The 12,055-nt window shown below is 42.6% G+C and overlaps 1 protein-coding gene across 3 annotated transcripts in view; it reads right to left on the bottom strand.

The window, feature by feature from the left end:
- pcxa (pyruvate carboxylase a) overlaps positions 1-12,055 on the bottom strand; it is an 83,308-nt gene that overhangs the window by 53,816 nt on the left and 17,437 nt on the right. For all 3 annotated transcript variants that reach the window (XM_024394449.2, XM_024394450.2, XM_024394448.2), the window contains exon 8: positions 9,738-9,856. In XM_024394449.2, coding sequence (XP_024250217.2) covers positions 9,738-9,856 — 119 coding nt within the window. The remainder of the gene's footprint in view (positions 1-9,737; positions 9,857-12,055) is intronic.

The raw sequence follows: 12,055 nt of genomic DNA on the forward strand, positions 1-12,055 counted from the left end.
GTTCACAAAGCAATATCTACTCCCATTTTAAAATGTGATGTTAGGTTGATGACACGCCTTCAGTGCACTTGAAAAATAGACCTGAGAGATGGGGAGGGGGGACTTCAGTTCAGAGGGGAACAGAGCGCATAAAAAGGTATTCAGGGTAAGGAAAGATAACTGACACTTTGCTCCACTGTGACCACAGCCAACAATCCAGAAGAAGCTGGAACTGGTTTCTGTTCAGTCACGGATGGAGAGGAATTTAAATCTGATTCGTCACGATACTATGAGAGCAAAAAACTAAAAACCCTATTGCTGTTAACTTTCACAGAAACATCTGTCCATTTAGCAATTCTAATTATGAAAAAGGTTGGTAGAAAATCTATTTAATGGTAATTCAAACTCAAAGCTCCACGCCACATGAGGGAATGTTTTTGTAATGGCTCGTAGGCAAATCTCAACAAATCCAAGTCAATGATATCACTTTTGTCTACCGCTCACTGAATGACTAAAATATATGTGTGCATGTCTGTGCCTCGAGGCTGAGGGAACACTTTTTCTTACCAATAAAAAGGAAGGGACAGAGTTGTACTTGCATTAAATGTTAAACATCAATTTAAAGAACAAAGTGTCTGGGCAGGAGTTTTTTTGTGGCATCAAAATGGATTGAAACATTTTGGCTGGTGGTGACAAATACTTGATGAAGAGTCACACAAAGGCAAAATGTTCTGCGATGAAACACAGAACCTCAGGCCATGGAGTAGGTTGTGGACACTGCTTATGTCTGAGAGACGGAATATCGTCTAAACTGACAGAAACAATTGCAGAAACAACTGGGCAGGCTGAGAATAAGCGACTGTGTAGCTTGAAAACCGACATTCATTTTATACTTCCATCACTTACTGTATACCATTATTTCTCCACCTTCTCCCGCTCGGCAGACGACTGTCAACCACTTCGGGGGAAGGTTGACGACATCCGTTCCTCATTCACTCTCAGCCTAATGAGCCCATAACAAAAACGACCTACTCCTTGACCTCTCGATTGTTAACGGTCGATCCAAAACAGGATTTGCTGGCCACCAAACAATACATTTGATGTTGAAAATGCACTTCGAAAAATATGTTTAAAGGGCTTTTCTACAAGTAAGGTCAAAACGGAAGTGTTCATTGTAAGAAAATTGCATGTAATTGTGAAATTCTATCATTTAGTGGGTGGAACGCTACACATTTGATATAATAGCTGACATTCTTGTAGCTGTGTTCATGTTCTCTATACTGCGTTTTAAACGTGTGTGTGCCCAGTCCAAATGTTTTTTTTTAAAGAAGATATTTACTACTACATGAAATGAAAAGTATGTGGCTGCATTTCAAACTTGATTAACAGAAAACGAAGATATCAAGAGGCACAGGATCATCTGGTGAAAATCACTGGGGGGGGGGAAAGCAGCTTCTGCCTCTTATTTTTCTTCTTGACTTGTTTGGTCATTTGGTATTTACACAGACTAAGACAGGTGTTACCAAGGTCTCAGTAAGACATAATGACAAATTGAGGCAATAATCCCTTCCAACTGAAGCAACGGGTCGTTTTGTCATATTGGATTAACCCAACTGTTCTCCCCACTTTCTCCACCTCCAAGACAATTAGTCGTAAAAAAGAAAAAAGGGCCCTTCACACAGGTTGTGGACAGGTGTCTTTTATACTGATAACAAGTTCAAACAGGTGCCATTAATACAGGTAACGAGTGGAGGACCTGTAACTTCTTAAAGAAGAAGGTCTGGTCTGTGAGAGCCAGAGATCTTGCTTGTTTGTAGGTGACCAAATACATATTTTCCACCATAATTTGCAAATAAATTCATTAAAAATCCTACAATGTGATTTTCTGGATTTTTCTCTTATTTTGTCTGTAATAGTTGAAGTGTACCTATGATGCAAATTACAGGCCTCTCATCTTTTTAAGTTGGTGACCTTGCACAATTGGTGGCTGACTAAATAATTTTTTGCCACACTGTATGTATGTATGTATGTATGTATGTATGTATGTATGTATGTATGTATGTATGTATGTATGTATGCATGTATGTATGTATGTATGTATGTATGTATATGTTACTGAGTGACCTGGAAAGTTACTGAGAAAAGGGGACATGCAGAAAGTTCATATTCTGTTCAAATATGTTATTGTGGAATATAAAATATTCTTAAGGAGGGAGGCAAAAGGGCAAGTCTAGTGTCAGTTCTTGATATGGTAGACCAGTTGCTGAGGAACCACAACCATGAGGGATGTGGAACTCAACTGGAGATAAGGTCAACTGTTGAAGTGAAAAGACACTGCTGGGAGCGGGGCACCCCGAAGACCAATCTGATTTACAGTCCTCTCACACACACAAATTCCATGCCCATGCGGGTCCTGGACTTAGGCAGGGCCATGACAATAAGAGGAACATAGTGTGTTTCTGACTAACAGAGGACAGTGCATCTTAAACACGCAAGGAGATGACTCCGCCTAGTTCAAAGGTATAAAGAAAATGTGCTTGTGGGGACTTGTATGTTGTCTTTCTAGCTGTATCACCCAGTGGGTGAATAAACTCTGTTTGAGCTTTTTCCTAGTCATCCGTTTGAGTTTTTACTCTGTTTTTTTTCAGAACCTAACAGCACACTGCAGTCTTTTGATTAACAGATACGGGAATTTATCAATGTTTGATTTGTTTTCAAATTCTTTGTGTCATCTGTGGGAAATATGCATCTCTAATGTAGTCATACATTTTGCACGAGTTTAGTAAGCGAAGCGCAGTTTCTCTCCCTCTCAATAATTATTCTCCTGGATCTGTCGCTGCCCTGGGCCCAGCAGCTCAGCTACTTCTCAAAAGGAGGTAAAGAACCTCCATCTTAGCACACCTAGCAAGGGCCTTGGCTTTTCATGGCAAGAACTAGTAACTCATAAGTTAGGGAAAGAGCAGGCTCCTACCTGCAATTTAGTACATTTCTAATTGGGGCTGAAGAACCTAAGTACAAGCAGTTTAGGTGACGACTTAAAGAGCTAACATTCAAGGAGAAGTCACTTCAGAGCACAGCCTCTGCAACTCAAGGAAGGGTCAAAAGACAAAGCAACCAGGAACACAGTCCGAGGAGAGGAAAGGGAGAACGCCACAAGCACAACAACTTCGGACCAAAGGACACACGGCCACTTTGAGCAGATTGAGTATGACATTTAATGTTCATAATGTCAAGGTCTTTAAATCTCATCTTTCATTCTATTTCATCATCATTATGTTTTGATTAGTGACATTAAAATGTTGATGGTATAAAATAATTACGTTCTTGTTATTCTGGTAAAGTTATTAAAAAGATAATTGCTAAGTCAGGTCTTCTCTGAAAATAAAATGTTTTCCAATAAAAGGACTGGCACCTAGATTTCATAATTTATAGTAATAATTATACACACACGTCAAACAGACAATCCATGCTTTTTTTTTTTGATTGATCTCTTATCTAACTCCTATACCCAGAGAACACTAGACTGAAACTCTTGATTTCAGTCCCAAACTCTCTTAGGGTGGCAGGATGAAAGAAAAGGGGTGGAAAATACCCAGAAAATACAAGAGGAGGACGACAGAGGAGAGGGAGACAGAGGAAAGGCAGAGGAGACTGCATTGCACAAAACCAAAGATGTGATATGAGCTGGAAGCAGAGGGAGTGAAGGAGGGGGGGAGAGAGAGAGACATGAGGGGGGATTAATATATTCAGTGTGATTTCTTATTCCACTTTAATTGCTGATGCCAGGCAGCGTATGTAGCGCTGGTGTGGATGTGCTGGAAAATTCTGCACCTCTCCCTCCTAACAAACCAAAATCCTTCCACTGAAAGCCTCTCCACTTTAACCCATTTTTATTTGAATAAGATCCAGGTCTTTGAACCAGCCCCCAAACATACCAATCCGTTGACAAGCTTTCCCTCATCCTTGTGTGCCAGTTTAGTAGTCTTCTCTACCCTCGTCTACCCGTCTCACATTCTTAATTTCTTGCAGAATAGACAAACAAATATGCAGCTGCAATCTAGCCACAACTCAGTGATTAGAAACCCATTACAGGGTCAGTGACAGAGCCTACACTGAGCTGTAAACACACACACACACACACACACACACACACACACACACACACACACACACACACACACACACACACACACACACACACACACACACACACACACACACACACACACACACACACACAATTGAATTAAGGGAGGAGTGGGAAGAAGAATTGGAGTGGAGCAAATGCTGAGAGAATTGAGGTCTGCCATAAGCCTGTCTTAACTGAATTTATAGAAGGGAAAGCACAACACAACAATGACCTCCACCCAAAGTATGTGGGCTCCATACCGCAGGATACTGTTCCTAAAGCCCGTTTCAAGAGGCATTATATCACAGTAATGTAAGAAGATATTGTGAATGCACCAAAAATGATTTGATCTACACTGACTGAAATGCATTAGTCTTCATGTGAAAGGAGGAAAAAAGGGATGTTGTGAGACTGGAGAGGTTGCAGAGTCCAAGGAGTGAACACATTCCAATGACATGGGCCATTTCCAGTGATTCCCAATACCACGCAGAAGGTGTCCTTAATTAGTCTTAATCACTGGGACCAATGACAAGTCATGATACAGGCAGAGGCAGACAGCCAAAAACAGAGGCGTAATAGCCTACCAACAGGAGAACTATATACAGACCAGAGAATTCAACACGTAGTCGGAGGAGAACATAGCCAGTGGCTAGGGCTATGGCACGAATGCCCCTTTGGCGAGTAAGACTCAATCGCATTACAGTCATGTGCCTTTCCAGAGCCAATCACTCAGAGCAGTGTGCCAGCAGAATGCCAATTGCAGTCTGACATATTCAATTTAATACGACAAGATGGACATTTAGAACGAATGAACCTACATTCCTTCCACATGACTACAGAAGTCTGCCAGGTGCACAGAAGAAAAGTCATACATATCAATCTGTGCGTGGGTCAATGTGTACGTGCACACACACAAAATAAGACTTAAAAAAAGAAAAAAAAAAGACGCAACATCGCATTCATCCCTCCTGAATGATTACTTTGGCTGCATCTGATAAATGCACAACCCATGGCTATTGTCAGTGTTTGAACTCTGAATGCATGAGATGGGTGAGATTAGGAACTTTAATCATCTCTAGTCTCAAGTAGGAACTCCAAACGACATAGCGCTGCGCGACATGATTCGTGGACTAGGATTCTGGCTCTGAAAGTAGAACTCAGACAGTATAGAATGATTCATATGGGAAGGAAAACTTTGGTAAGAGCATCACGTCCTAAACGATCTGCTACATCAGTCCATTTGCTTCATAATTCCAGGACTTCTAGATGGTTCCTTTTGCGTTGGCACAGCATAGGAATCCTATAGTCCTTCACTGGTCAATTAGAAACACGTATTTAAGTGTCAACTATTTTTCTTAAAACCACTCAAAATGGACACAACAGTCATAGTACAAGGAGTCATCTATACACATGTACACATAAACTAAAATAAATAAAGTTGAGTGGATAAAAGGACAAATCGGGCACTTCTAAAAGAAAAGTCTCTGTGGCAGGATTTGGCACAAGCATTTACATTATTGTTACTTTAATTTTTTTTCTCACAATTTATTATTTTTCATCAGGGCTGGACTTCTGACCAAAAAAAAAAAAATATCCCTCATTTCATTGTATAACCCACAGTAAAGCAAGGCATGCGGGTACATAAACGTTTATCTAGGGGATTGTTTGTGTATCGACCAGCCTCAATAGCAAGACTGGCCAGTCCACATCAACATTTTACAAAAACACCTTCAATATTGCTTGGATAAAACAGTACGGTTAGGGTTCTGTCCCAAAAGTGCATTTACAAAAAGCCTGTAGGGTGTGCAGCTTGTTACTTTCAGGTTTGTTTATCCGTTTGGTACCACTTTAGTTTTGCTCTCCAAAAGTGCTGACTCAAAAGCACCACGGCCATTTCCAGTATACACACTTGCCTGTATCAGTGAGCTGAGTCATACCAATGTTGAAAAAAAAAAGCTTAGACACGATATAACATTTTCCTTTGCAGTTGTAACACCACAAGTCCATTAAAAACATGTCTACATTGACATTCATTTGGCATGCTGCAAAAATCACTTCCATTTAAAAAAAGAAACATAGCCTCCCTCTGGTGATTCATAGAGTTTTCCAGACAATATTGTCTTCAATAGGGCATGCATTTACCCACACAGAGGTAAAATCTGCAGGCATGGTTAAAAACTGCATTAACCCAGGTATAATTTGTGCCCCCATACTTCTGAAGCATAAATAATACCAGGTAGCACCAACGAATCAAACAGTTTAGCATAATATTTTTAAAAAGCTAGCGTTACTCTTTGCAATGATTGCACCGAGGACACGATTTGTGTGGTTAGCTATGTATGTACCTAACAGACAAAATCCAAAAAGGGCTTGACAATCAGTCCCAGATATTTGTACTCACTGACAACATCTAATAAGGAATAATAATATTGACTACGTAGTGTTCTCCCCGGTTCCTGTTCATCCTCAAGGCTAAAGCTTTGTTCGTCAACTCTTCAATCAAGCTCCCAAGCAGAAGAAAGCCACGTCAACCATGACGATCAAGCACACGGAGCTTCTAGAAAACGGAAATAACTACAAAAACGCCGTCTCTTGCACCGCCCCAGAAGTGTTCAATTGGGTTGAGATCTGGTGACTGAGACGGCCATGGCACATGGTTTACGTTGTTTTCATGCTCCTCAAACCATTCAGCGACCACTTGTGCCCTGTGGATTGGGGCACTGTCATCCACTCCCAACAGGATAGAAATGAATCACCATAGGTTGAAGGTGATCCCTCAGAAGGGCTGTGTATTTACTGGCGTTTACCTTGCCCTCTAAGGGGTTCAGTGGACCTGAACCATGCCAGGGAAATGCACCCCACGCCATCAGTGCCGCCGGGAACACTCATTTACTCAAGTGTTTCCATTATTTTGGCAGTCCGGCTTTAAACTTACTCTTGAAAGTTGTAATCGTACAATGCACAAGGTGCAATTTCAAAATTGGGTAGTGCATCATCAGTTCATCTTGTTAGTCATACCTTAGAGCTATTTTTTAAATTTTATATATATATGTAAATGTAAATGTAGTGACCTCACCTGGTTTAAAGGGTGTCTCGAGACAAAACCTCTCATCGTCACTCAATGCCTTGGCTTACCTCCACTGTATTCACATCCTACCATACCCTTGTCTGTACATTATGCCTTGAATCGGTTCTTGCGCGCCCAGAAACGTGCACCTTTTACTCACTGCTACAAACGTACTAGACAACCAGTTCTTATAGCCTTTAGCCATACCCTTATCCTACTCCTCCTCTGGTGATGTAAATCCAGGCCCTGCAGCGCCTAGCTCCACTCCCACTCCCCAGGCGTTCTCATTTGTTGATTTCTGTAACCATAAACCCGGATGTCCTAGCCGTGTCTGAATCCTGGCTTAGGAAGGCCACCAAGAATCCTGAAATTTCCATCCCTAACTATAACATTTTCCGACAAGATAGAACTGCCAAAGGGGGCAGAGTTGTAATCTACTGCAAAGATAGCCTGCAGAGTTCTGTCGTACTATCCAGGTCTGTGCCCAAACAATTCGATCTTCTACTTTTTTCTTACAATCCACCTTTCCAGAAATAAGTCTCTCACTGTTGCCGCTTGTTATGGACTACCTTCAGCCCCCAGCTGTGCCCTGGACACCATATGTGAATTGATCCCCCCCCCCCATCTATCTTCAGAACCTGTACTGTTAGGTGACCTAATCTGGGACATGCGTAACACCCTGGCCATCCTACCATCTAAACTAGATGCCCTCAATCTCACACAAATTATCAATGAACCTACCAGGTACAACCCCAAATCCATAAACACGGGCACCCTCATAGATATTATCCTGACCAACCTGCCCTCTAAATACACCTCTGCTGTTTACAACCAGGATCACAGAGATCACTGCATCATTGCCTGCGTCTGTAATGGGTATGCAGTCAAACAATCACCGTCAAACACTCCCTATAACACTTCAGCGAGCAGGCCTTTCTAGTCAACCTGGCCCGGGTATCCTGGAAGGATATTGACCTCATTCCATCAGTAGAGGATGCCTGGTTATTCTTTAAAAAAGTGCTTTCCTCACCATCTTAGAGTAAGCATGCCCCATTAAAAAGAAATAGAACCTGAAACAGATATAGCCCTTAATTCACTTCAGACCCAACTGCCCTTGACCAGCACAAAAACATCCTATGGCGTACTGCATTATCATCGAATAGCCCCCCACTTTTCAGGGAAGTTAGGAACCAATATACACCGGCAGTTAGGAAAGCAAAGGCTAGCTTTTTCAAACAGAAATTTGCATCCTGTAACACAAACTCCCAAAAGTTCTGGGACACTGTAAAGTCCATGGAGAATAAGAGCACCTCCTCTCAGCTGCCCACTGCACTGAGGCTAGGAAACACTGTCACCACCAATAAATCCATGATAATTGAGAATTTCAATAAGCATTTTTCTACGGCTAGTCATGCTTTCCACTTGGCTACCCCTGCCCCGGTCAATAGCTCTGCACCCCCCACAGCAACTTGCCCAAGCCTCCCCCATTTCTCCTTCACCCAAATCCAGATAGCTGATGTTCTGAAAGAGCTGCAAAATCTGGACTCTTTCTAAAATTATCTGCTGCAATTGTTGCAACCCCTATTACTAGCCTGTTCAACCTCTCTTCCGTATCGCCTAAGATCCCCAAAGATTGGAAAGCTGCCGCAGTCATCCCCCTTTTCAAAAGGGGGAGACACTCTAGACCCAAACTGTTATTAGGTCTGTATCTATCCTACCCTGCCTTTGTAATGTCTTCTTGTAATTGGTTTCTCAAAATGACTGCCTCGCCTGGTTCACCAACTACTTCTCAGACAGAGTTCAGTGTGTCTAATCGGAGGGCCTGTTGTCGGGAAATCTGGCAGTCTCTATGGGGGTGCCACAGGGTTCAATTCTCGGGCCGACTCTTTTCTCTGTATACATCAATGACGTCGCTCTCGCTGCTGGTGATTCTCTGATCCACCTTTACGCAGACGACACCATTCTGTATACTTCTGGCCCTTCTTTGGACATTGTGTTAACTAACCTCCAGAAGAGCTTCAATGCCATACAACTCTCCTTCCGTGGCCTCCAACTGCTCTTAAATGCAAGGAAAACTAAATGCGTGCTCTTCAACCCGATCGCGGCCAACACCCGCCCGCCCGTGCAGCATCACTACTCTGGACGGTTCTGACTAAGAATATGTGAACAACTACAAATTCCTAGGTGTCTGTACAGATTACCTCAAATAGCCTGTACCCCTGCACACTGACTCAGTACCGGTGCCCCATGTATATAGCCTCGCTATTGTTATTCTTATTGTGTTACTTTTTATTTTAGCCTACTTGGTAAATATTTTCTTCTTCTTGAACAGCACTTTAGGTCAAGGGCTTGTAAGTAAGCATTTCACGGTTACGTCTACACTTGTCGTACTCGGCGCATGTGGCAAATAAAGTCTGATTTGATTTGACAGGGAACACAGTCTTATAGGTTGTCAGAAGTGACATGGTAATGCCAGGTAACGGTCGTGACTCACTCCGTGATCTGCCAGGTAACGGCTGTAAGACTGACTCCGTGATCTGCCCGGTAACGGCTGTGACTCACTCCGTGATCTGCTCGGTAACGGTGTGCTCCACCTGCAGGCGGGAGTTGACCTCGATGAAGTAGTGCCTTCCATGTTTATCCACCAGGAACTCCACCGTGCCAGCGTTCTCATAGCCCACCTGTACACACAGACAGATCCAATTAGATACATACCTTTACTAGGCTACTTCAAACTTACTTGAGGACATCAAGAATGTCACAGTTAATAAGGCACAGTTATACAAGGGGGGTATTCAAGTACTCCATTTTTCTTAGAAGAGCTTTATTGCTCACATTCCATGACTTTTTAAAATGAACCTTTATTTAACTAGGAAAGTCAGAACAAATTCTTATTTTACAATAACAGCCTACCCTGGCCAAACCCTCCCCGAACACGGACGACACTGGGCCAATTATGCGCCGACCTATGGGACTCCCCATCACGGCCTGTTGTGATCTATCCCAGGATCAAACCAGGGTCTGTAGTGACGCCTCTTGCACTGAGATGGAGTGCCTTAGTGGGTTTCCGAGTGGCGCAGCGTTCTATAGTCCAATATAGTGTGTACAGTCAGATTTCCTCCATGGGCAGCCCTATACAAAGTAAGTTATTTGTAGAAGGCACATTCTCATATTCTGAATTCTATTTGAAGAGATTACAAGTTCTGGTTTCAAAAAGTTAAAATGATCTTGATAAAAAGATGCATAACGAATTAACCACTCACAAACCCAAATTGTAGATCTGAATATCTTACAGAACACAACTAAATCTTCTAAAATGGGGAAGCGACAAGACTGACAGCTAATAGCTACAAAAGGAAGATAGCGTGTGATATCCCAGGCTGTGATTATAGTTATGAACGTCCGTGCTGTCTGTAAGAATGACAGCCCTACTACAGCTCAGGCACGGAGGCACCAGGAAATCATTTATCAGAGCATTTCTCCCTCCACATCGCTGCGGGGGCTTGAGACTGCGACGGCCAAAATTCACTGAAATCTGATCCAATTTATCTTTGTAATTCATCCCGCGCTCCAAAAAAACTCATCTCTGCCAACCAGGGCAGGCACCCCTTTCATCCATTCAGACAGTACCCCATGTCAAGGTGCAGGCTCACAACTAGACAGCTTATATCACACACTGCATAGACCACACAAACAGACAAAAAGGGACAAGCACTGTATGCATTACAACAATGTCTGGAAATAAGTGTTAAGAGTGCCACAGGAAATAGTCATAGTAATTTCAGTCCAATTAAAACACCCTGCTAGCAGGAGACCTGCTGGCGACCATATTCCACTGTAAAACAATATCCTGTGAATTTCAGAAATTTGCATAGAACAGGCTGTATTTCATTATGGGCTTTGTATACTTAAGCGGCCCCATATCTCCTGCCTACTGTTACAGCAAACATAAGGAAAAGGTAATGGAGAAGCAGGTGTTGCTGAAAACCACAGGGTATTTGGAGTTAAACAGTACAGCATCACTACAGAGACTGGCATGTGGATAGAGAGGTTTGATTAGAACGGGAGGGAAACAGATGGCATTCCACAGAGGTGTAGAGGCGGCAAGATGGAGGGAGTCGGAGAGGGGGTGAGGCACACGCCAGCAGAGCGAAACACTGCTGCCGTCACCAAGGATAGGTACTGTACCCGCAACCACTATAATCCAGAAGCGTAAGCAATCTGCTGTGTGTAACATACGAGTTGAGAAGAAAAATACAGGCCTGTCGTTTGTATAGAGTGTATGTATTGGGGGGGGGCATGTTGGCAAGAAGAGCAAAGAAGTAGGGAAGCTGTGAACCCCCCTAGCTGACCTGTAAGAGGTTTTGGGGTAAAGCATCTGTCACCATGGAAACCACAGACATAAAATAGTTTTCGCACCAACGGTTTATTTCTCTAGCAGCTATTCTCGTTATACTTTGTGACCTTTACAAAACTCCCTGTGCTAGCTTACCTTGACCAGAGATTTCCATCACTGATTTAATTTATTGAACCTTTATTTAACTAGGCAAGGCAGTTAAGAACAAATTCTTATCTACAATGAAAGCCTAGGAAAAGAGAAAAGGCGTCCTGCTGGGACAGGGGGCTGGGATTCAAAATATAGGACTAAACAAACATCACAACAAGAGAGAAACCCATTTCTGGGGTTGGAGTAAAAGTACCTTTGTCCACCAATTTATCAAAATATGCTGAGATTCATCTTACGATTGCAACAAAGGCAAAACCAAAAAGGAATAAAGTAGAACATAAAACCTGCTGATGTCGTCCATTAAAGGGGTGTGGCTGTAACAGGCCTACATCTCTATAACCACTATGATGTGATACGCGTCTGTATTTAATGT

Source organism: Oncorhynchus tshawytscha, linkage group LG30, assembly GCF_018296145.1.
Source record: "Oncorhynchus tshawytscha isolate Ot180627B linkage group LG30, Otsh_v2.0, whole genome shotgun sequence".
Taxonomy (NCBI): Eukaryota; Metazoa; Chordata; class Actinopteri; order Salmoniformes; family Salmonidae; genus Oncorhynchus; species Oncorhynchus tshawytscha.